General features: G+C 41.2%; 1 protein-coding gene across 2 annotated transcripts in view; it reads right to left on the reverse strand.

Moving 5' to 3' along the window:
* The window catches only part of UBE2E2 (ubiquitin conjugating enzyme E2 E2), a 341,224-nt gene extending 329,266 nt beyond the window's left edge, over positions 1-11,958 (reverse strand). Inside the window, exons 1-2 of one of the 2 annotated variants that reach the window (XM_036886132.2) lie at positions 11,796-11,958; positions 6,941-7,124 (exon numbers count right to left, since the gene is read on the reverse strand). In XM_036886132.2, coding sequence (XP_036742027.1) covers positions 6,941-7,116 — 176 coding nt within the window. In that variant the 5' untranslated portion in view covers positions 7,117-7,124; positions 11,796-11,958. The other variant, XM_036886131.2, reaches the window with a different exon arrangement.
* Positions 11,959-25,121: the final 13,163 nt, after the last annotated feature.

Here is a 25,121-nt window from a genome sequence, read left to right on the forward strand (position 1 = left end):
TCATTAACTAGAAGGAGGGAAAGGAAGGAAGAGCAGGTAAACAAGCTATATCCTCAGATCTCACAGCAAAAAGTCAAAAGGTATTATTTAAGTAAACAATTAGGTTTAAGTACATTAAGTTATACAGAAAACTAACAGAAGGACTAAAGCTGGAGAAGACTAAAAGTTTCCAGTTCAGGAAATGGAATTGGGATAGGGAGGGTGTTTGGACAGAAAACCATTGCTTTCTATTAAAAATGTTTCTGTACTGTTTGTTACCAGAAAAATAATAACTTCTATAAATTGTTTTTAAACTAAGAGAACCAAAAAAACAGGCATTTAAAAGTACATGCTTAAACAGTCAAAGAAAACTATTTTTAACATAAAAGAACTTCTTAAGGATCTTCAAATAGCTCATCTTGCTTTGTGCTTATATTGTCCCTTTTGGCTTAAAAAAAAATTGACAAATCATAATTTTCTGTGATAGCGTTCTATAAGGGGACCTGAATCCCTCCAGATGTCTGTAATTCCAAATCTAATTATTCAATATAAAAAGCGATTTACTGCTAAACTTGACAACTCTGGTCAGTGAGTCAATACATTATAATAAATTTTGAGCCACTGTTACCTAAAAATGGTTGTATTTTTCTCGACAGAAAAGATTATACCAAGAATTGCTATTTAAACAGTTGCAAGATGTCCTGCTGTTTTCAATGACAGCAATTCAATTCTATCTCAAAAGTTGTGATCATGGTATGCATTAAGCTTCTCAGTCCTGACATGTGGGGTAAGGAAGATAGCTATTTCAGGCACTGTCCCTTAGGGTGAGGAAAAATAATTCACACTCACAGTGTACCTCTGACATGATGATCTTAGGCTATTAGAAGTGAGTTAAATAAATCTCACAGAATCCTCTAAGTATTAGTATTTTATCAGTCCCCATTTAAAAGATAAGGAAACTAAGGCCAGTTATTAAACACAGCTAAGGTGAAGGAGGCAATTACCTTGCTAAGTCAAACAAACAGAAAGGCCTCACTTATCAGAACTTTTAAGACAAAATTATTTCTTTCGACATAAATCAACTAGACAATTGCCTAAATTTTCCATCTGGCAGTGCTACTCTTTGATTATTACAATACAGAAGTTAGCAACTGCACAGTTACTGAGAAAAGTCACAGCAAAATACAGACTAAATTTCAGTTTGCAAAACTTCATTTAATACCTTAAATGCTTCAGGATGGTAAGAGTAAGGCACGCAGCTGTCATTTGCTACAAGAGGTGGGGATCAAGACTCATTTAGACTCAGTTGAAGAATATGATACAAAAATTATACAAAAGGAAAAGATATGAAGCACCCATTATAACATCAGCAAGTTGCATTAATGGTTCAGAAAAATGAAAGCACTGTATATGTGTTAACATGTTTAAAATGCATACATGTTTGGTTAAAAAAAATTCAATAACTCACTCAAGGCCAAGTAGACTATGGGGATTCACAACAGTGTTTTCTTAACAGTTACTTTAAAAAAGAAGAAAAGAGGGGATCTCACTCCCCAACTTCAAGCTCTACTACAAAGCCACAGTAATTAAGACAATTTGGTACTGGCACAAGAACAGAGCCACAGACCAATGGAACAGAATAGAGACTCCAAACATTAACCCAAACATATATGGTTAACTAATATTCAATAAAGGGGCCATGGACATACAATGGGGAAATGACAGTCTCTTCAACAGATGGTGTGGGCAAAACTGGACAGCTACATGTAAGAGAATGAAACTGGATCACTGTCTAACCCCATACACAAAAGTAAATTCGAAATGGATCAAGGACTTGAATGTAAGTCATGAAACCATAAAACTCTTAGAAAAAAACACAGGCAAAAATCTCTTAGACATAAACATGAGTGACCTCTTTTTGAATATATCTCCCCGGGCAAGGGAAACAAAAGCAAAAATGAACAAACGGGACTATATCAAGCTGAAAAGCTTCTGTACAGCAAAGGACACCATCAATAGAACAAAAAAGTATGGGAGAATATATTCGTAAATGACAGATCCGATAAAGGGTTGACATCCAAAATATATACAGAGCTCACACACCTCAACAAACAAAAAGCAAATAATCCAATTAAAAAATGGGCAGAGGAGCTGAATAGACAGTTCTCTAAAGAAGAAATTCAGATGGCCAACAGACACATGAAAAGATGCTCCACATCGCTTGTCATCAGAGAAATGCAAATTAAAACCACAATGAGATATCATCTCACACCAGTAAGGATCACCACCACCCAAAAAATAAACAACAACAAATGTTGGCAAGGTTGTGGAGAAAGGGGAGCCCTCCTACACTGCTGGTGGGAATATAAATTAGTTCAACCATTGTGGAAAGCAGTATGGAGGTTCCTCAAAATGCTCAAAATAGAAATACCATTTGACCCAGGAATTCCACTTCTAGGAATTTACCCCAACAATGCAGCACTCCAGTTTGAAAAAGACAGATGCACCCCTATGTTTATCGCTGCACTATTTACAATAGCCAAGATATGGAAGCAACCTAAATGTCCATCAGTAGCTGAATGGGTAAAGAAGATGTGGTACATATACACAATGGAATATTACTCAGCCATAAGAAAAAAACAGATCCTACCATTCGCAACAACATGGATGGAGCTAGAAGGTATTATGTTCAGTGAAATAAGCCAGGCGGAGAAAGACAAGTACCAAATGATTTCACTCATATGTGGAGTGTAAGAACAAAAGAAAACTGAAGGAACAAAACAGCAGCAGAAGCACAGAACCCAAGAATGGACTAACAGTTACCAAAGGGAAAGGGACTGGGGAGGACGGGTGGGGAGGGAGGGATAAGGGCGGGAAAAAAAGAAAGGGGGCATTACAATTAACATGTATAGTGTGTGAGGGGCATGGGGAGGGCTGTGCAACACAGAGAAGACAAGTAGTGATTTTACAGCACCTTACTATGTTGATGGACAGTGACTGTGAACAGGGATGTGAGGGTGACTCGGTGAAGGGGGGAGCCTAGTAAACATAATGTCCTTCATGTAATTGTAGAGTAATGATACCAAAATAAAATTGAAAAAAAAAAAGAAGAAGAAAAGAAAAGAAAGCCTTCATACCACATAGATGACTTTCTATATACTCTTATGACTGTATTCCTCAGTCACCTGAGAAACCCTATTCTAACCAACTGAATCAACTGGTCCAAACCTTCCAAAATGACCTTATTTTCAAGAAGAAAACATCATGCAACAATTAACTAAAAATTTTTAAATCTCAAAGTAGTCTCTGAACTAACCTAGAAAACAGAGCCATTGCAAATAATAAACCTAGAGTTTAATTCTAAATGGTGATATCTATTACATATCTGTGATTCTAAGAGACCACTGATTTTTGACACCCTCAACTAAATGATCATGCACATCTGTTGTTAAGATACATACTGATTTCAGAAATATTAAAAAGTTTTAAAATTATGTTTAGAATCAAGAAAACACAGTAATTTCAAAATATTATAAAGAGTACTACTTCATTCTCATGTGGAAAACAAACAGATGAGCCCATATAATAAAAGTTCATACTGGAATCCACCTTTCAACCTAACAAAAACCAAAGATTATTACTACAACAGTATTATATTGTGTCCAATAAAATCACAAAGTTAATTTGAATAAATGTGATTTAAAATCACATTTATGTGTCAACATATGAAAGAGGCAGAACAGTCCATTCAATGAAGAGCTCAGAATAGATGTCTCATTGAACTTGACAAGTCAATTTAATAAAATCAACAGTATTTGGCACTGTAGACATAATCAAACTTTATACTAGCAAATAAGAGTGATACAGACATTATCAAGAGAACAGACTACAAGAGCATGTCAATTGTTTTAAGAGACAAATTATTTCCAAAGAGCAAAAATGCATAAAAAATGTAACTACAACCTTCCTCTTCTCTAAAAAAGACATATTCATTATTCCATTATTTAAATAAAATACCTGCTTAAATGTTTTCTGTATCCTATATCACTTTGCTAAAATACCTGAAAATTGAAGATTGTTTTTCCCCAAGAAAATATGTTTCCACACCAAATTATTAATTCTACAGTCATGGTACATGTTGTGTAACTGAGCACCTAAGTGCAAAGGGCTTTGCTTGATTACTATAAAATGTATACAGTTATAGCATCTGAGTATTTCTAGTTTACCAATACCATTAAGTTCTCAGAGGTTAACACATACATCATGTTACCTCATTTTCCTAAAGTTTATCAAATGGACTTGAAAAATACCTATGTTAGCACAAAGTCTATAAGTGACAGTATCAGTGTATGAGACCTCATGTGTTCCAAATAAATGCTCTGTCATATTTAGTCCTCCAAACAGCCTTATGAAGATGGTACCATTATTATCTCTATTTTACAGAAGAAACTAAGGTTTAGAAAGGTTAAACTGGGAACCTAAGATCACAGAACTACTAAATACCAGAGCCTAGAAGCTAGTCCAGATCCTGTCTCTAGTGCCCACGCTCTGCCCTGCTTCTAACTACCTGTCACAAAATGACACTATTTGGAGATGACTTTTCGTATGAATAAAATTATCAATAACTAAGTATAAATTAGAATTTTATTTTGAAACTATCTCTAACTTTGAATCTTCTGAACACACTAGTACTGGGATCCCAATATTCATGGAAGATCCAATCTCTACAATAAACTCAAGGTTCTAAGGCAACCAGTAAATAAATACGGTGACCCTACTATGCTAGGTACTGCGTGTATAATGGTGAATTAAAAAGATGTGGGTCGGGGTGCTCCCAACTTTTTCTTGGTTCTTAGACTTAAGCAGAGATGAGGTGGGGCAGAATCTCTACTATCAACTTGGGGAAAGGAAGAGGGAAGAATTAAGCTTTTTTTTCTCAACCTTAAAGCATTAGCAGTGCAGCACCATTTTTGTGTTTAACATAGAGTAAATAACTAAGTCACTTCAGATATTGTTACTCATAAGCTATCCAGAGACTTTCTAGAGGAACGTCATGAATCACAATTCAAAATCAGAGATTCAAAAGAGTGAATTTACTAATGGAGGGATTCTTTCAGCCAGAAAGCAACTCAAAAGATACTTCTACTTTCACCAGTGTAATAACACCATTACATGCCGGTGAGAAACTGTCCTGGATTCTTCACAGACCACCTCAAAACTAGTTTTATACCTTATTTAAAATGGGGAGGGGAGGACTAGGTTTAACTATATAATCTATACTTTGAACATAAAATGAAGTAAAAGATGACCCATGGACTTGAAAAAGTTCATGCACCCCTCACTTTCATGATACAGTCTTTGATACATCACCCAAGAAATGTGATTTTGAGGTATTTTATGGTGGTGCTCCCAGCCAGAGGAAACAAGGCCTCATGAAGGCAGACAGGAGTCTTTGCTAACTAGCAGGCATGGAGAGCAGAGCACAGAAACCCCAGCAGAGAAGCACCCTCCAGTCCCAACTCCCCGCAGCCCTGGCCAGCCATCCTCTCCCTTTGCTCACAAGCTGGAGAGGCCCTGCCAGAAGCTCAGGACTTAATTAATGTTGCCTCACTTACTTGAGGCCACATGTGTACCTGAGTATCTGTCACCCACCATCCCAACCTCCTCTCTCTCATCCAAATATCGTATTTTCTCCTTTCCCACCTTTCTTATCCATCCTAACTGCACCCCTAGCAGCAGGTCATTTCGTGCTGTGACCAGGCAGCATAGGGGTTAGGTCAGCCAGCTGAGGCCCTTTGGACATGCAATGTGATAAAAGAAACAAATTGAACCCTTTTCCCACAGGAGCATGTTCTCAGACAGAGGTCTAAAGTTTTAAAGTTCCAGGCTATCTGACTTCCACACTTCAACAGAGGTCAGGGATCAAAACATACTTCTGGGGAGGGATAAACGACTTCCCTAGTCCCTTGCAATGGGCTGCTAACCACTCACCATCACTCCAACAACTCTCCCTGGGAAAGCATGTCCCACAAGGAGTCCTGGGGAGGCTTTTCCCAGTCCTGTGGCCTGACTAGGCCACAGGGAAATAAGGTCTACTAGACCAGAAAGTTTTTTATCTTTGGGAAAGGAGTTTCCCCTAACTCACATTATCCAATAAAATATAAAGCTATCATTCAACATTCAGACATTCCACTATGCCTAAAATTTACAGATTGTGTTATTTATGCTCCCTATTTATGGAAAAAAAAGGTATTATTAAAGCACAACAAGAACATAAATCACAGGATCGGGAAAGACGCTACTAAATTTAATTTAACTTTAAATTATTTTCCAAGAGATATTCTTTAATGTAACAATATTAAAGCAGATTGCTTCTGCTGAGTCTAATGACATGCCAATCACCATAAGCAATTGATGTGGCAACAGAGAATCATTCAATACCTGCCTTCCAGATCTATCTGCACTCTAGAGAAAAAGGATATCTGTATCAAGAGGGACCCACTGCCTAATATGATGAAACCAGTGCATCTGTTACTACCTCCAGCATTTCTCACTTCACTAACAAGGAGTAATAGGAAATGCACTAACATTCAACAACTATTTCAACAGACTCCTACTCTCTATTCTGGGTTACTGAACAGAATAAAATATTTATCGTCAAAGGAACCATAAGTCAAACCATCACACATTTACATTCATTCTCCTGTATATACTCATCTAAAAATATATAAATACATACAAACACACAAGGGGTATGCATTTTAAGAGTTCACCACGCTGTTTAACTGACTTTAAAAAGTTCATCTTGTCTACAATTAAACCACGTAAAGGAAACCACATTGAAGAAGAAAGAAAGACTTCATTAGTCCACCTCCAGAAAACTGATGAAATGAAGCAGAAATACAGAATTACAGACAATAAATTGATACTAAAAATAAAAACATTACAATAATTGAGGTACCTTTTAGCACTAGTTGACAATTTAGCAGCTGTTTTGCTGGATATTTTTCCCTCCTTTTTCTTGGGCTGTACTTGCTCTCTTTCCGGTTCTGGCTGGGCACTTTCACGTTGGTCTCCATCGGAACTCCCTCCACTAGTGCTGGGACTGTCATCAACTCTCTGTGCCTCAGTGGACATTGTAGATCCTGGATTAAAGAATCAAAAATCATTTATTGAGTTGTGGGAGGACTTATAGCAAGGTCCTTCAAGAACAGAGAGAAAGTAAGCCTCAAAATGGAAAGAAGTAAAGCTAACAGAAAATGAGTAAATTGGTCATTTACAAAGAGTTGGGAGTTGCCAAAACTTTTTCTTTCATCCATTCAAAATGTACTGAGATGAGGAATGAACACATACAAAACATATACACAAAATGTTCATTATTCATAGAGCTAAAAAAGAGGAAACAACTCAAATGTCCACTGTCCTGGTGAATGTGGTAAATCCATACAATACAACGTTATTCAGCCATGTGAAAGGAATGAAGTGTAGTATCTACATGTACAACATGGATGAACTTTGAAAACATTATGGTAAGTGAAAGAAGGCAGTCACAAAGGACCACAGCTGTATGATTCCATTTATATGAAATGTCCAGAACAGGCAAATCTAGAGAGAGAAAAGGTGGTTAGGTGGTTGCCAGGGGCTAGGAGTGAGGGAAGAATAGGGAAGGATTGCTAATAGGTACAGAGTTTCCTTTGGGGATGATGAAATTGTTCTTAAATTAGAAAATGGTGATGTCACACACCTCTAAATACTCTAAAAACTACTGAGTTAAAATCCTCTGAGTTACTCAATTGTTTTAAGTAACCTTGGAGATAAGAGAAGGACACAGAGGCCGGCACGATTCCAGGTAAAACTGAACCGTGTGCTGGCGTCGCACTGACCCAGCAAATACAGCAAGAAGCCAGGTTTCACAAAAGATGGACACTGCACCGAGTCTCTGAAGGATTCTTTTTTTTTTCCCCACAGTCTAGAAAAAATATCCCTCGAGGCTTTCAAATCCCCTTTGCTTTGAGTTCACAGTCCCTAAGCAGTTCTGATTATCAACTCAATTTCCTTAATACTTTGATACATGGGTGGCTCTTAGAACCTAGACAGCAGACACAAAAAACTCCAGTGCTGTGAGAAGGGTATCCTCTCTCACCTGTCATTTTATCATCACCCATTTCTAAGCTGGAGTACTATGAATACATCCCTTATGACCCAACCAGCTTAGACTGTACTGACAAATCCAAGACCAGCCTGACAAGCTGACGTTCAGACTCTGAAGGGCCTTGTGCCCCCATATTACAGTCATCTAATAACCACGTCGGTAAAAGGCACCTCAAAGCCCTATTTTTTATTACTATAATTAGTCCAAATGTATAGCTAGTTGACAGACCTTTAATGGACTGAAATTTTTATGGTTAAAAACCGAAAAGCACTGCGAGAGAATGGAAGAATCAGGAAGCACGAAGAGGTTAAGATCCACAGAAAACACTGAACGCCTTCAAGAAGACATCGCACACACCAGGCCACCAGCCCTCCCAACCCCAGCAGCTCCCTTCCCCCAGGCAGAAGGAAAGGAGGTCTGCGCAAGCAGCTGGGACGCCCGCTGACAGGGAAGTGTGACTGCTCCTCTACCTACTCGCTAAATGGAGAGCATCATTCTCCACAGCTGTGACATCTTTTATGAGTACTAAAGTCACTTAATAGAACACTGAAATTTTATATCAGTATGTTTCACATCTAACTCTAACAATCCTAACATATTTCTTGCTTTTTTTCTTCCCATTTTTCTTTCAGTTTAATTCTCCTTGGATTCCACTTTTTTTTTCCAGCCAACCTCATTCAGTTAAAATACATCAGAAGTTTAAAATCTTTTAAGTACGTACGTTAAGAGTATATTAGATAAAGCAGACATGCAGAGAAGTGAGAAAGACAATTCTCAGGAAAGACCCTCAGATATAGCAAAACGCTGTTGACAGTATTTTAAGAAATGTGAAATGAGTAAGAAATCATTTCACACATCTTAAACCAGAAGCAATCCATTACATGACAAATACAAAGAAACAAGTAAAATTATTTTTTACTGAAGCTGAAGCTTCAGTTTAATAAACTATGCCTAGAGTTTCAGGTGTATATGACACTAGTTATAAAGCTACACATTGATTTTAACATTTTTATGTGCACTTACACACTATCTAATAATGCCCTAAGTATATAATTACTTAAAAGACTACTCAGTGATGTAAAGGCCATAATCTGAAACACAAATTTCATAAACTGCTCAAGAATATCAGAAGACTAAAATTAGTCTCCCTAGAGACTATCAGAAATACCCAGAGTATAATTTTTATAGCTTCACAATAAAGGAAAAAATTTTATTTCCACTTTGGACCTAAAATATTTCAGCCAAATCTTAACCTATACATGATAAATTCATCTGAGGCCACTAATAACGACAACAGAAACTTTTAAAAACAAACTTTTTGTATCTTTTTTCAAATATCAGGAGTAAGGCATATCTGTGCAGGTTTTGTTTTCGGAATGCCTAATTACAGAGAAAAGTACAGGAAAGAAAATGACTGTACCACTCAGGTGGCAACTGATTTTTATGAAAAACAAGTCTATAAGCATTTTAATTAGTTATAAGATTGCTGTTTGTTCTTTCCCAAGTACCAATGAATAAAAATTCATCAATTAAAACTCTTTAAATGTTACCCTCTAAATGAGCATTTTAAAATTACCTTAAGATTAATTCCTAAAAAGCTAATTTGATCCAACCATCTAATCTAGAAGGAAGATGAACTTAAATCCCAGGGATATAAACATAAAGCTATTCTTCGATGATAGTTTCAAATATATTAAGAAATTTAAATTTATATTTTTACTTAGTACTCAAAGTAAAACTTCATTTCCACAGATAAAATAGTAAGGTATATTTTTCTCAAATGTGTTAAAGAGTTTAGATAGAATTACTTTTTTAACACACCAATTATTTAAGCCTGTATTAGCCATGTTGAGTCTATGCTCTCACTACAGTCCTGAAAATTAATAACATTTAGTGAATGAAACTCACCATGTTCCATAAAAATGAAATGATTTGGTTATAAATATTACTGATAACATAAGCAACTAAAGTCACGCTATAAATCCAGATTACTGTCCAGATAAGCCTTATAACAATATCTCACGATATGAAACTGCAAAATCAAGTGTTCCTTTGAGCTTTTACAACAGGCAGATGCTTAATTCTGTCATTTGTTATCTTGCTATTTGTCTCCCTACTCACGTTTCTAAACTCTTCTAAAATGTGAAATAAAATAATTTATATTTTATGCACATCTAGCAATATCCAACTTTTAACTTAACTGTGAAAATATTTATGCAGGAAATAACAGTGGAACACCCTTTTCATTTGAGGAAGGGTGCTATGTCCTGGGGGAAATAAAATGGGATATGACATTATAAGAAAATAACCCATTCAGCAGCAGCAACCGACATAGAAAATTCTGAAGAGCCAAGGAGCATCCAAACTGTCTGAATAAACACAAATATTCAGGTTCCAAGGTCCAGACTGAATTATCACATATTCAGAAACATACTTTTTAAAGCATCAAGGATAAAAAACGAAGAAGAGCTTAAAATCTCTCTGTAGCGCAGATAATCTTAAGGTAAACCCTAGCACTTCCTTTTGCACTTTTAAATAAAAATATTTGAGTAGACTCTGTGGAATACACAAAACGATGAATCTCGAAAACATGCAAATAGATCTAACAGCCACGGAGCACAGGATGATGTTTTTCTACGGCGGCCTTAATTTCCTTAAGGGAAGATGGATTGGACATCTCTGGTCGGTCGTGGGAAAAAAAAGCCACAAGAAGCTACGCTTTATCTTCATTAGAAATGGTAAAGGGCAAAAGGATGAAAACATTATGAGAGAAGAGAGGGGGAGAAGGGGGCTGGAGAGCAGGGACAGAGGGAATCCAGTTTCAAACCAGGCCAGTGGGGGCTGCAGAGACGAGACCAGAGAAAAATGGGCTTCGGTTCCAAATTGTGACAAGCGCTAGGCTTCACAAAAGAACAACACAACACACACCCCACACCAGGGCGCACACAAACACACCCCGCAAGGTCTTTTCCAGGCGGGCCGCGGGGGTGCGGCGGCGACGGGGTTAGCCAGACCCGGCACTCTCCAGGAGAGACACCATGTGCACTAATTATGCAATTAGAGAAAATAGCAAAAGATCAAGCCGGGCACTTTCCAGCGTGACATTTATCTTGTACTTTTGAAAAGACTAAGTTCCAGGATTCGGCAGGGAGAGGGAAGGGACTGGGAGGGTGCCGAAGGACGGGGAACTGAGAACGGAAGGGGGTAGAAGATGGGCAGGGAGGGAAGAGGCAGAAGGGGGTGGATGGGAAGGAGGGGGAGGGGTGGAAAGGGCGAGAAACCCGGGCAGGAGGCTCGCGGGAGGGGGCGCGGGGAATGGGGCACGCCGGGGCGCAGGGAGGGAGAGCACCAGGGCGCGAGCGGTGTAGGCAAAGTCCAGCGACGTGTAGGGGAGGCTGGGGGCGCCCGCGAGAGGGAGGGAGCCCGGGATGGGGGGGGCACCGGCGTGGCCCAGGCACATACCTGAGGGGGAGGCGTCCGCGCAGGTCGCGAGCTCGAGCCCCAGCACCGGGAGAGAGGGCTGCGGCGGGGGAGGGGCTGCGCAGGCCCCGGGGACGGGGCGTCCCCGCAGACCGTCTAGTCACCGAAAGCCGGACCCACGCACCGCGCACCGGACAGCTCGGCCACGCCTGCCCCCGTCGCGCTCGCGCTCGCCCGGACTCACCCTCGGCGCCGCCGCCGCCCCCGGCCGTTCCAGCTCCGGCTGCCGAGGCTGCTGCCCGTGGCTGCTGCTGCGGCCGCCCCTGAGTCCTGGAAAGTGAAGCCACCGCCTCCCTGAGCCGCCGCCGCGCCCGGCCGTCCGCGCGCGCCCCCGCGAGTGCGCGCACCCGCCCGGCAGAGACCGCGAGAGCGCGAACCCCACGTCGCCGCGCCGCGCGCCCCCGTCCCGCTCCGCCCCTCCGCCTCCCCGCGCGCGGCCGCGAGGGGGCGGGGGCGGGCGCTCGAACGGGCGGGCTGCCCCGCGGGCCCAGCGAGGGGGCGGGCAGGCAGCGCGCAAAAGTAAAGTGACAGCCGCGTCCCGCGCTCGGGCGGCTGCGGGTTGTGCGCAGGGCGTCCCAGGGAGAAGGGGCGGTAGGGACCGGGAGTGGAGAGGGAAACAGGCCGGCGGGGCGGCTGGGAGGGGACGCGGGGACCTTGACGGGCGCGCGCATTAAAGGGAAACGCCTGGCCGGGATGGGAGTTGTCCGAGGACGGGGACTAGGCTGGGGGAGGCGTTTACCCTCATCCGCTGCAGCCCTGAGCTTCACACTGGCCTCGGAGCTTTCGCGAAGTAGCCGCGGGAACTGACCCTGTTGACACACTAACCAGAACTAGGACGCGTGGTGCTCACATGCACCCAAAATGGGAAAACTTCGCACTGGCCTGGAAAGTTCGTCCAGGCTAAGCCAGACTCTTCACCCTGCACTTGCAACACCGAGGTCCTTCTGCCTTCTGCTGGCTCACCCAGGCCCGAAACGTACACCGGTGGCTGAGAGCTCCAGGCCACGTGGCCCTGGGATAATGGGGGGAGGTTTCGGAGGAGCAGCACTATCAGAGAGCGTGGGAAGCTGCCTTAATGCTATACTTGAAGGGTATAGGAACAGGAGCAGTGCTGTAGGTGACGCGTGGGAACACATTAGGTTCTCCTATAACCTTCACCCCAAATAATCATTAAAAAAAAAACTAGACCTGCTGTGAAAGTTAGCCCCCACAAAATTACCGCAACCCCTCTTACCAACTGACTGCTACTGCTGCCCCTAAAGCCTCTCCTATACACAAGGAGCTGTCGCGGTATATGTGACATAATCTGGAGCTGTCACTGTATGTGGAAAAAGTGTCCTGCGCAGATAGGGCTGAGGGCAGCTCTGCAGAAACCAGCGCAACTCAAGCAGCCAAAGAAAATCAATGCCATCAGACCTCCGAGTACAAATCAGGGGCCATACATAAGTCTAGAACTGAATATTCTTTTACCAAATGTCATCTTCAAGAACTATTATTTTATAACATCCCTGAAAATTGCCAAAGGCAGGTATTGGCTTCTAGCCTCCAAAACAGTGGGTGTGTTCTTGTGTCTTACCTCTATGTATCACTCACTCAAGGATATAAACAGACCCTGTTACCCTTAAACTCTAAAATATGTATTGGAGAACTAGAGATGAGCATATCCTGGGATTATCACCTGTTACATAGTCACCTATACCTCTCATTTGGTGCAATGTATTAGTACAAAAAGATGACACAGTGCATCAAATTTGCTTTTTAATATTTAGAATATGACCAAAATAGCACATTTCATAGACTTTCGATGTATGCATAATTTATTTTAAACCCTGAAACCTTTGTATATTAATATTTTCACTTTACAATTGTGTTTCAGTGTGTTTTGCAACTGTCTAGTGAGGAAAGATAACAGAATCCCCATTTTCTGGGTCTCTTTGCTTTTCTCCATATAAACTCCACTTACATATACTCTTAGGTATAGATCCTATTGGGTTTTATTTGTTTACAATGAAAATCTTATAACAAAGCACTCTTCTATTACAGCTGGAGCCAGGGATTCCGCAATGTCTGGAGCTGTTTTAACTGCTATATACTATTTACTGAGTTTAAGAAAGGTATACTACAAATCAGAATAACCATTTTCATTGATTCAAGGAATATTTATTGAATACCAGGCACTGTCCAGGTGGTTAGGATAGGACACCAAATAAAAGAGAAAAATCCCTATCCTCGCAATCTGTTGACTCTGCCTTTGAAAATATATCCTGAAAGCGGCCACTTCTTCCCACCTCCCTCTCCACAGCTAATACCATGGTCCAAGATGCCATAATCTCTCAGTAATAGTCTCCTACCTGAATTTTGTACTTCCCCTATCCACTCTCTTCCCCAAGCCCTTATCCCCTCCCCACAGTTTAAATGATCCTTTAAAACACAGGCCTCTCCTTTTCTCAAACCCGCCTGTGGCTTCCCATCCTAGAGCAACAGCCAAAGATCTTACAGTGGCTACATCGCCCTACATGATCTGTCTACCACCCACAGCTGGGACCTCTCTGACCTCACGCTGTTCAACTTCACTCCATCCTCATCTACCTCAGGCCACACTAGCCTCCTTGCTATTAAGGAACACTCCAAACATTTCTCAGCCTCAAGACTCTGACTTAGAATTTTCTATCTCTAGAACATTCTCCTCTCCTGTAGCACTTCCTATTCCCTCCTCATGATTTTTCATCATGATCACCATCATAAACCTGAAATAATATATATTTTCCTTATTTGTTTATATAGTTTTCCCCTTTTCTCTTGCTCCCCCTCTCTCCCTCCTCTACATATAAGCACCTTGGGGACAAGAATTTTGTTGGCTGAGGTTCATTGCTATATATATTCAATGAATACTGGTTGAGTAAGTGAAATTGAGTTCCTTCAGTTGATGACATGATGGACATTGTTCTAATTTCTTTGATAATAATAAATAGCATTTAGTGTGTTCTTAATTTATACCAGGCAAAGTTCTAGCACTGTATATATACCAGCTCACAAACACTCCATAGGTTGATTTTGTTCAACCAACCCCACTGTAGAGATGAGAATACTACCGTTCTTGGGCAGGGGCTAGGGGTGGGAGGTGGCAGCAGGACTTATGTGTTCACATCTTAATTTATGTGAATGCTGCCCCCCGACATTCTGCAGTGTGCAGCCTGTTTATTCAATTGTACATTATGGGCCAGGTGGCAGTCCCAGACCAAGTGGTAAAGTCAGGAGGATTTGTCCTCAGTGCTCTTCCATTCCCTGTTGGGAATTCATTTATTTACTCATTTACACAACCAGCAATTGTCCAGCAGGGTTAAGTCTCTTGCCCACAGTTACCCAGCTAGGAGGGAGCAGAGCTGGGACTTGAAATTAGCAGTTGGGCTGTGGCGTCTGAGCTTCAGGACACTTGAGCATGAGTCTACTATTAGAAACATAGATTATATTTGATTTTCTCAGTTGCTCCCCAAAGTTGGTCTTCAAAACAACTGACCCATCAGTTTGTCATCATGAACTCTCTCCTTTCCTACACTTCTTATTTCTGAGCTTTGATATAGAGTCTGTACTTTCCCCCACTAGAATTGGCAAACAGGAAAGTTTTTTAAAGGACTCTACATATAACTTTTGTTACTGCTGACTTTGTGAATAAAAAGAGTCACACTCACTTTCCTAGTGTGACTGGAAGGGTGACAGAAAAGTCCTCTCTGGGGGTAACTGGGTTAGATTTCAGCAAAATGCATCACCCTGATTGAGCTGCTGCTTGCTTAGGCCACTTCCACTCCTGTAGGCACCCAATCATCAGGGGTTGTTAAATATTTGGATTGTAACCCCTTGGAGGAAATATCATTATTAACTTAGGTTTACCAAGGATTAGGACCCCAAGAGGATTGGATGAAGGACGATAATCTTTTTTTTTTTTTTTTTTTAAATAATTATTTTTTATTGAAGGGTAGTTGACACACAGTATTACATTACATGAGTTTCAAGTGTACAACACAGTGGTAGAACATTTATATACATAATTCTAGGTTCCAGCTATCACCCTACGAGGCTGTTACAATATCTTGACTATATTCCTTATGCTATACATTACATCCCGGTTACTAATTTATTTTACCATTGGAAGTCTGTCCTTTTTTTTTTTTTTTTTTTTTTTTTGTGAGGGCATCTCTCATATTTATTGATCAAATGGCTGTTAATGACAATAAAATTCTGTATAGGGGAGTCAATGCTCAATGCACAATCATTAATCCACCCAAAGCCTAATTTTCGTCAGTCTCCAATCATCTGAGGCATAACAAACAAGTTCTTACATGGAGAACAAATTCTTACATAATGAATAAGTTACATAGTGAACAGTACAAGGGCAGTCATCACAGAAACTTTCGGTTTTGCTCATGCATTATGAACTCTAAACAGTCAGTTCAAATATGAATACTCATTTGGTTTTTATACTTGATTTATATGTGGATACCACATTTCTCTCTTTATTATTATTATTTTTAATAAAATGCTGAAGTGGTAGGTAGATAAAAGATAAAGGTAGAAAACATAGTTTAGTGTTGTAAGAGAGCACATGTAGATGATCAGGTGTGTGCCTGTAGACTATGTGTTAATCCAAGCCAGACCAGGGCAATAAAACATTCACGTATGCAGAAGATTTCTCTCAGAACAGGGGGGGTGAGGTTCTAAGCCTCACCTCTGTTGATCCCCAATTTCTCACCTGATGGCCCCCCTGCGACTGTGCCTGTCTTAGGTTGTTCCTCCCTTGAGGAATCTTACCCGTCTCTGGCTAACCAGTCATCTTCCGGGGCCATACAGGGAAATGTGAAGTTGGTAAGTGAGAGAGAAGCCTTATTGTTTGAAAAAGTTAGCTTTTTACTTCTTTGCATATTTATGCCCTGTGGCTTCTATGCCCAGCATTTGTCTTGAGGTATCTTTACCACTTGGAAGAATTATGATACTCGGTAAATTTGATATGAGGCACGAATTCTATTTAAGGGTTGTAATTAGGAAGGAAGAAGAAAAGCTATAGAAGTAGCAGGCGGAAGAAAACATGGGAAGATTGATTATTTCTTTGATATATCTTCTTGTAGAGTAACTTCAGCATGTACAGGTTTTAAGCTACTACTTAAATTGCACACACACATTAACATAATAGGAGTATAGTTACATAACCAAAGCATATCTGTAATTACCAGCCGTCTGCAGTGATACCAAGAAAACCAGTTAGGCACCTTAGGCATTTGTGAAAACTTATCTATGATATGGTGGATATTGTCCAACTGAACTTGAACAGTCTGAGAGAAATCAGACAAATTAAAACAACCCATTCCTGGGGACTGTTCACATGCCATATGTTCTTTTAACAGTAAATAGTTTGTAGTTGTAAGACTTTGGAGTGCTACAATTTGCACTTCTCCAAATTCTTGGTTGAGTTCCAACAGTATAGATCCAGTCCAATTTTGTTGTTTTACTGTATGCACAGGGCAGCTTAGATATCTCCTTCCTCATTCCCATGGCAAGTCCAGGAACTGGTGGGATGAGTGCATCTACAGCTGTAGCAGTGCGTGGATCTTTGTTGGGTTTTTTGATGATCATCTTCTGGCATGAGTCTTCCAGAGAGTGCTGATGTTGGAAGTTCTCTTTCATATCGTATCTTAGTTCATTTTCGTGGTAGCCCAATTAGGCTTTGATCCTCTGTATAAACACAAACAGACCCTTTGCCTACACTTTTATATGCCCTTTATACCCTTGTGTAGAACTCGTTGGAGGTTACCACACAGGAACTGCCCTTTTTTTTTTTTTTCTATCACTAATCTACACTTACATGACGAATATTATGTTTACTAGGCTCTCCCCTATAAACCCCTTTACAGTCACTGTCGATCAGCATAGCAAAATGTTGTAGAATCACTACTTGCCTTCTCTGTGTTGTACAGCCCTCCCTTTTCTCCTACCCCCCCATGCATGTTAATCTTAATACCCCCCTACTTCTCCCCCCCTTATCCCTCCCTACCCACCCATCCTCCCCAGTCCCTTTCCCTTTGGTACCTGTTAGTCCATTCTTGAGTTCTGTGATTCTGCTGCTGTTTTGTTCCTTCAGTTTTTCCTTTGTTCTTATATTCCACAGATAAGTGAAATCATTTGGTATTTCTCTTTCTCCGCTTGGCTTGTTTCACTGAGCATAATACCCTCCAGCTCCATCCATGTTGCTGCAAATGATTGGATTTGCCCTTTTCTTATGGCTGAGTAGTATTCCATTGTGTATATGTACCACATCTTCTTTATCCATTCATCTATTGATGGACATTTAGGTTGCTTCCAATTCTTGGCTATTGTAAATAGAGCTGCAATAAACATAGGGGTGCATCTGTCTTTCTCAAACTTGATTGCTGCGTTCTTAGGGTAAATTCCTAGGAGTGGAATTCCTGGGTCAAATGGTAAGTCTGTTTTGAGCATTTTGATGTACCTCCATACTGCTTTCCACAATGGTTGAACTAACTTACATTCCCACCAGCAGTGTAGGAGGGTTCCCCTTTCTCCACAGCCTCGCCAACATTTGTTGTTGTTTGTCTTTTGGATGGCAGCCATCCTTACTGGTGTGAGGTGATACCTCATTGTAGTTTTAATTTGCATTTCTCTGATAATTAGCGATGTGGAGCATCTTTTCATGTGTCTGTTGGCCATCTGTATTTCTTTTTTGGAGAACTGTCTGTTCAGTTCCTCTGCCCATTTTTTAATTGGGTTATTTGTTTTTTGTTTGTTGAGGCGTGAGAGCTCCTTATATATTCTGGACGTCAAGCCTTTATCGGATGTGTCATTTTCAAATATATTCTCCCATACTGTAGGGATCCTTCTTGTTCTATTGATGGTGTCTTTTGCTGTACAGAAGCTTTTCAGCTTAATATAGTCCCACTTACTCATTTTTGCTGTTGTTTTCCTTGCCCGGGGAGATATGTTCAAGAAGAGGTCACTCATGTTTATGTCTAAGAGGTTTGTGCCTATGTTTTCTTCCAAGACTTTAATGGTTTCATGGCTTACATTCAGGTCTTTGATCCATTTTGAGTTTACTTTTGTATATGGGGTTAGACAATGGTCCAGTTTCATTCTCCTACATGTAGCTATCCAGTTTTGCCAGCACCACCTGTTGAAGAGACTGTCATTTTGCCATTGTATGTCCATGGCTCCTTTATCAAATATTAATTGACCATATATGTCTGGATTAATGTCTGGATTCTCTAGTCTGTTCCATTGGTCTGTGGCTCTGCTCTTGTGCCAGTACCAAATTGTCTTGATTACTATGGCTTTATAGTAGAGCTTGAAGTTGGGGAGTGAGATCCCCCCTACTTTATTCTTCTTTCTCAGGATTGCTTTGGCTATTCGGGGTCTTTGGTGTTTCCAAATAAATTTTTGAATTATTTGTTCCAGTTCATTGAAGAATGTTGCTGGTAGTTTCATAGGGATTGCATCAAATCTGTATATTGCTTTGGGCAGGATGGCCATTTTAACGATATTAATTCTTCCTACCACGAGCATGGGATGAGTTTCCATCTGTTAGTGTCCCCTTTAATTTCTCTTAAGAGTGACTTGTAGTTTTCAGAGTATAAGTCTTTCACTTCTTTGGTTAGGTTTATTCCTAGGTATTTTATTTTTTTTGATGCAATTGTGAATGGAGCTGTTTTCCTGATTTCTCTTTCTGTTGGTTCATTGTTAGTATATAGGAAAGCCACAGATTTCTGTGTGTTGATTTTGTATCCTGCAACTTTGCTGTATTCCGATATCAGTTCCAGTAGTTTTGGGGTGGAGTCTTTAGGGTTTTTTATGTACAGTATCATGTCATCTGCAAATAGTGACACTTTAACTTCTTCTTTACCAATCTGGATTCCTTGTATTTCTTTATTTTGTCTGATTGCCGTAGCTAGGACTTCCAGTACTATGTTAAATAACAGTGGGGAGAGTGGGCATCCCTGTCTAGTTCCTGATCTCAGCGGAAATGCTTTCAGCTTCTCGCTTTTCAATATAATGTTGGCTGTGGGTTTATCATAGATGGCCTTTATTATGTTGAGGTACTTGCCCTCTATTCCCATTTTGCTGAGAGTTTTTAACATGAATGGATGTTGAACTTTGTCAAATGCTTTTTCAGCATCTATGGAGATGATCATGTGGTTTTTGTCTTTCTTTTTGTTGATGTGGTGGATGATGTTGATGGACTTTCGAATGTTGTACCATCCTTGCATCCCTGGAATGAATCCCACTTGGTCATGGTGTATGATCCTTTTGATGTATTTTTGAATTCGGTTTGCTAATATTTTGTTGAGTATTTTTGCATCTACGTTCATCAGGGATATTGGTCTGTAGTTTTCTTTTTTGGTGGGGTCTTTGCCTGGTTTTGGTATTAGGGTGATGTTAGCTTCATAGAATGAGTTTGGGAGTATCCCCTCCTCCTCTATTTTTTGGAAAACTCTAAGGAGAATGGGTATTATGTCTTCCCTGTATGTCTGATAAAATTCCGAGGTAAATCCATCTGGCCCGGGGGTTTTGTTCTTTGGTAGTTTTTTGATTACCTCTTCAATTTCGTTGCTGGTAATTGGTCTGTTTAGATTTTCTGTTTCTTCGTGGGTCAATCTTGGAAGGTTGTATTTTTCTAGGAAGTTGTCCATTTCTCCTAGGTTTCCCAGCTTGTTAGCATATAGGTTTTCATAGTATTCTCCAATAATTCTTTGCATTTCCGTGGGGTCCGTCGTGATTTTTCCTTTCTCGTTTCTGATACTGTTGATTTGTGTTGACTCTCTTTTCTTCTTAATAAGTCTGGCTAGAGGCTTATCTATTTTGTTTATTTTCTCGAAGAACCAGCTCTTGGTTTCATTGATTTTTGCTATTGTTTTATTCTTCTCAATTTTATTTATTTCTTCTCTGATCTTTATTATGTCCCTCCTTCTGCTGACCTTAGGCCTCATCTGTTCTTCTTTTTCCAATTTCGATAATTGTGACATTAGACCATTCATTTGGGATTGCTCTTCCTTTTTTAAATATGCTTGGATTGCTATATACTTTCCTCTTAAGACTGCTTTTGCTGTGTCCCACAGAAGTTGGGGCTTAGTGTTGTTGTTGTCATTTGTTTCCATATATTGCTGGATCTCCATTTTGATTTGGTCATTGATCCATTGATTATTTAGGAGTGTGTTGTTAAGCCTCCATGTGTTTGTGAGCCTCTTTGCTTTCTTTGTACAGTTTATTTCTAGTTTTATGCCTTTGTGGTCTGAAAAGTTGGTTGGTAGGATTTCAATCTTTTGGAATTTTCTAAGGCTCTTTTTGTGGCCTAGTATGTGGTCTATTCTGGAGAATGTTCCATGTGCACTTGAGAAGAATGTATATCCCGCTGCTTTTGGATGTAGAGTTCTATAGATGTCTATTAGGTCCATCTGCTCTACTGTGTTGTTCAGTGCTTCCGTGTCCTTACTTATTTTCTGCCCAGTGGATCTATCCTTTGGGGTGAGTGGTGTGTTGAAGTCTCCTAGAATGAATGCATTGCAGTCTATATCCCCCTTTAGTTCTGTTAGTATTTTTTTCACATATGCTGGTCCTCCTGTGTTGGGTGCATATATATTTAGAATGGTTATATCCTCTTGTTTGACTGAGCCCTTTATCATTATGTAGTGTCCTTCTTTATCTCTTGTTACTTTCTTTGTTTTGAAGTCTATTTTGTCTGATATTAGTACTGCAACCCCTGCTTTCTTCTCACTGTTGTTTGCTTGAAATATGTTTTTCCATCCCTTGACTTTTAGTCTGTACATGTCTTTGGGTTTGAGGTGAGTTTCTTGTAAGCAGCATATAGATGGGTCTTGCTTTTTTATCCATTCTGTTACTCTGTGTCTTTTGATTGGTGCATTCAACCCATTAACATTTAGGGTGACTATTGAAAGATATGTACTTATTGCCATTGCAGGCTTTAAATTCGTGGTTACCAAAGGTTCAAGGTTAGCCTCTTTAGTATCTTACTGCCTAACTTAGCTCGCTTATTGAGCTGTTATATACACTGTCTGGAGATTCTTTTCTTCTCTCTCTTCTTGTTCCTCCTCCTCGATTCTTCATATGTTGGGTGTTTTGTGCTGTGCTCCTTCTAGGAGTGCTCCCATCTAGAGCAGTCCCTGTAAGATGTTCTGTAGAGGTGGTTTGTGGAAAGCAAATTCCCTCAGCTTTTGTTTGTCTGGGAATTGTTTAATCCCACCGTCATATTTGAATGATAGTCGTGCTGGATACAGTATCCTTGGTTCAAGGCCCTTCTGTTTCATTGTATTAAATATATCATGCCATTCTCTTCTGGCCTGTAGGTTTTCTGTTGAGAAGTCTGACGTTAGCCTGATGGGTTTCCCTTTATAGGTGACCTTTTTCTCTCTAGCTGCCTTTAACACTCTTTCCTTGTCCTTGATCTTTGCCATTTTAATTATTATGTGTCTTGGTGTTGCCCTTCTTGGATCCTTTCTGTTGGGGGTTCTGTGTATTTCCGTGGTCTGTTCGATTACTTCCTCCCCCAGTGTGGGGAAGTTTTCAGCAATTATTTCTTCTAAGATACTTTCCATCTCTTTTCCTCTCTCTTCTTCTTCTGGGACCCCTATAATACGGATGTTGTTCCTTTTAGATTGGTCACACAGTTCTCTTAATATTGTTTCATTCCTGGAGATCCTTTTGTCTCTCTCTATGTCAGCTTCTATGCGTTCCTGTTCTCTGATTTCAATTCCATCAATGGCCTCTTGCATTCTATCCATTCTTCTTATATACCCTTCCAGAGTTTGTTTCATTTCTCCGATCTCCTTTCTGGCATCTGTGATCTCCTTCCGGACTTCATCCCATTTCTCTTGCATATTTCTCTGCATCTCTGTCAGCATGTTTATGATTCTTATTTTGAATTCTTTGTCAGGAAGACTGGTTAGGTCTGTCTCCTTCTCTGGTGTTGTCTCTGTGATCTTTGTCTGCCTGTAGCTTTGCCTTTTCATGGTGATAGGAATAGTCTGCAGAACTGGGACGAGTGACGGCTGGAAGGACTTCCTTTCTTGTTGGTTTGTGGCCCTCCTCTCCTGGGAGAACAGCGGCCTCTAGTGGCTTGTGCTGCGCAGCTGCGCGCAGACAGGGTTTCTGCTTCCTGCCCGGCTGCTATGGAGTTAATCTCCGCTGTTGCTGTGGGCGTGGCCTGGCTCGGGCAGCTACTCCAAAATGGTGGAGTCGCGTTGGAGCAGGAGCTGCTGGGAGGCTATTTATCTCCGTAAGGGGCCTCCCTGCTCCCTGCAGCCCAGGGGTTAGGGTGCCCAGAGATCCCGGATTCCCTACCTCTGGATTAAGTGACCCGCCCTGCCCCTTTAAGACTTCCAAAAAGCACCCGCCAAAATAAAACAACGACCAAAGAAAAAAACAAGAAAAAAAAATTTTTTTTAATTAAAAAAAAAAAAAATTTTTTTTAATTAAAAAAAAGGTGGTCTTTCGTTTTTCTTTATTCTCCGGTGCCAGCCTCAGGCCTCTGCTCACCAGTCTTTCTGCCCTGTTTCCCTAGTATTGGGGTCCCTGTCCCTTTAAGACTTCCAAAAAGCGCTCGCCAAAACAAAGCAGCAAAAAAGGAAAAAAAAAAAAAATGGTCGCGCGCTTTTCTTATGTCCTCTGTCGCCCAGCCTCCAGTGCCTGCTCACTGTTCTTGCTGCCCTGTTTTCCCAGTATCGGGGGCCCTGCACTCTGGCCCGGATGGCTGGGGCTGGGCGCTCGGCAGCCCTGGGCTCCGTCTCCCTCCCGCTCTGCCTGCTCTTCTCCCGCTGGGAGCTGGGGGGAGGGGCGCTCGGCTCCCGCGGGGCCGGGGCTTGTATCTTACCCCCTTCGCGAGGTGCTGGATTCTCTCAGGTGCGGATGTGGTCTGGATATTGTCCTGTGTCCTCTGGTCTTTATTCTAGGAAGGGTTGTCTTTGTTATATTTTCATAGATATATGTTGTTTTGGGAGGAGATTTCCGCTGCTCTACTCACGCCGCCATCTTCCGCCCCTCTTCCTTTTGCCTCCAGCCTGGCTTCAAAGGGGCTGCAGGTGCCCTGTGGGCACACTGATGTCTTGGCTTCTTAAGAAAGACAACCCTGCTGTGCAAAAACTGAAGCTCCATTCAAGCTGAGACCCTAGGACCCCATTACCTGGTACAATACCACCACAGAGGCATGCACCAGGTGCTGGACAAATGCTGGTTGTGTAAATGAGTAAATAAATGAATTCCCAACAGGGAATGGAAGAGCGCTGAGGACAAATCCTCCTGACTTTCCCACTTTGTTAGGGAGTGCCACCTGGCCCACAATGTACAATTGAATAAACAGGCTGCACACAGCAGAACGTCAGGGGGCAGCATTCACATAAATTAAGATGTGAACACATTAAGTCTGGCTGCACCTCCCACCCCTAGCCCCTGCCCAAGAATGGTAAGTCAGTCCCTAAGTAGGCCCCATTGATCCCTGCCTCCTGGTATTCATACTCCTCCCACATAATGTTAGGGTTGATTGGTATAATGCTGAGAAGGGATAGCACATCACTTCCAAAACTAGTTCATAAAAGACTGGGGCTTCCATCTTGGTTGCACTCTCTCTTGCTCATCCTCTCTCTCATCCCTCACTCTTGGGGAGCTAGCTGCCCTTTATTGTGAACAGCCCTGTGAGTCCAATGTGGCTAGAAACTGAGGTCTCCCACTGACATCCACATGCTTGTGCTTGGAAGCAGAGCCTTCTGCCTTAGCCAAGCCTTCAGATGATGCAACCCTGCTCAACACCTGCAGTGCAACCTCATGCAGGACCCTGAGCCAAAACATCCAGCTAAGCCACTCATGAGCCTTAAGATAATGTCTGTTGTGTTCAGCCACTGAGTTGTGAGGGAATTTGTTATGCAGTAACAGATAATCAGCAGACTTGCTTTCTGCTCCCTAATGATGGCATTCCCTCCTCCAGTCCTCTAGTATCAAGGATGCTCCTGCTGTGGTAGTGCCTGCAGGTGGGAAGTCCCACTGCCTCCTGAAATGGGCTTTTGCTCCCAACTTTCCAAATACAAAAGGGTTTAAGTAGGTGCTGAGACATGCGTAAAGGGTCTCAAGAGAGCATAGCCCAGGAATGGATAAAAAGAAAAGTGGTTCAGAGGGTCTATCTTTAGACACCATGGGAGTAAGAAAGGAAAAATGTGCTCTGAAAAAGACTGAGGAAAAAGGAAAGAATAATGGCATGTAAGAGTCAGAGATATGTTGAGCAATGAGATTGTGGGTTAGGTTTTCTTTTTTTTAATTTAATTATCATTGATATATAATCTTATGATGGTTGTACATACACAACATAGTGGTTCAACATTCCCCCATATTATCAAGTCCTCACCCCCTCCACTGCAGTCACTGTCTATCAGCATAGTAAGATGTTAACAGAGTCATTAATTGTATTCTCCATGCTGTGCTACTGTCCCTGTGACCTACCTATATTATGATT

Source organism: Manis pentadactyla, chromosome 14 (genome assembly GCF_030020395.1).
Source record: "Manis pentadactyla isolate mManPen7 chromosome 14, mManPen7.hap1, whole genome shotgun sequence".
Classification (NCBI taxonomy): Eukaryota; Metazoa; Chordata; class Mammalia; order Pholidota; family Manidae; genus Manis; species Manis pentadactyla.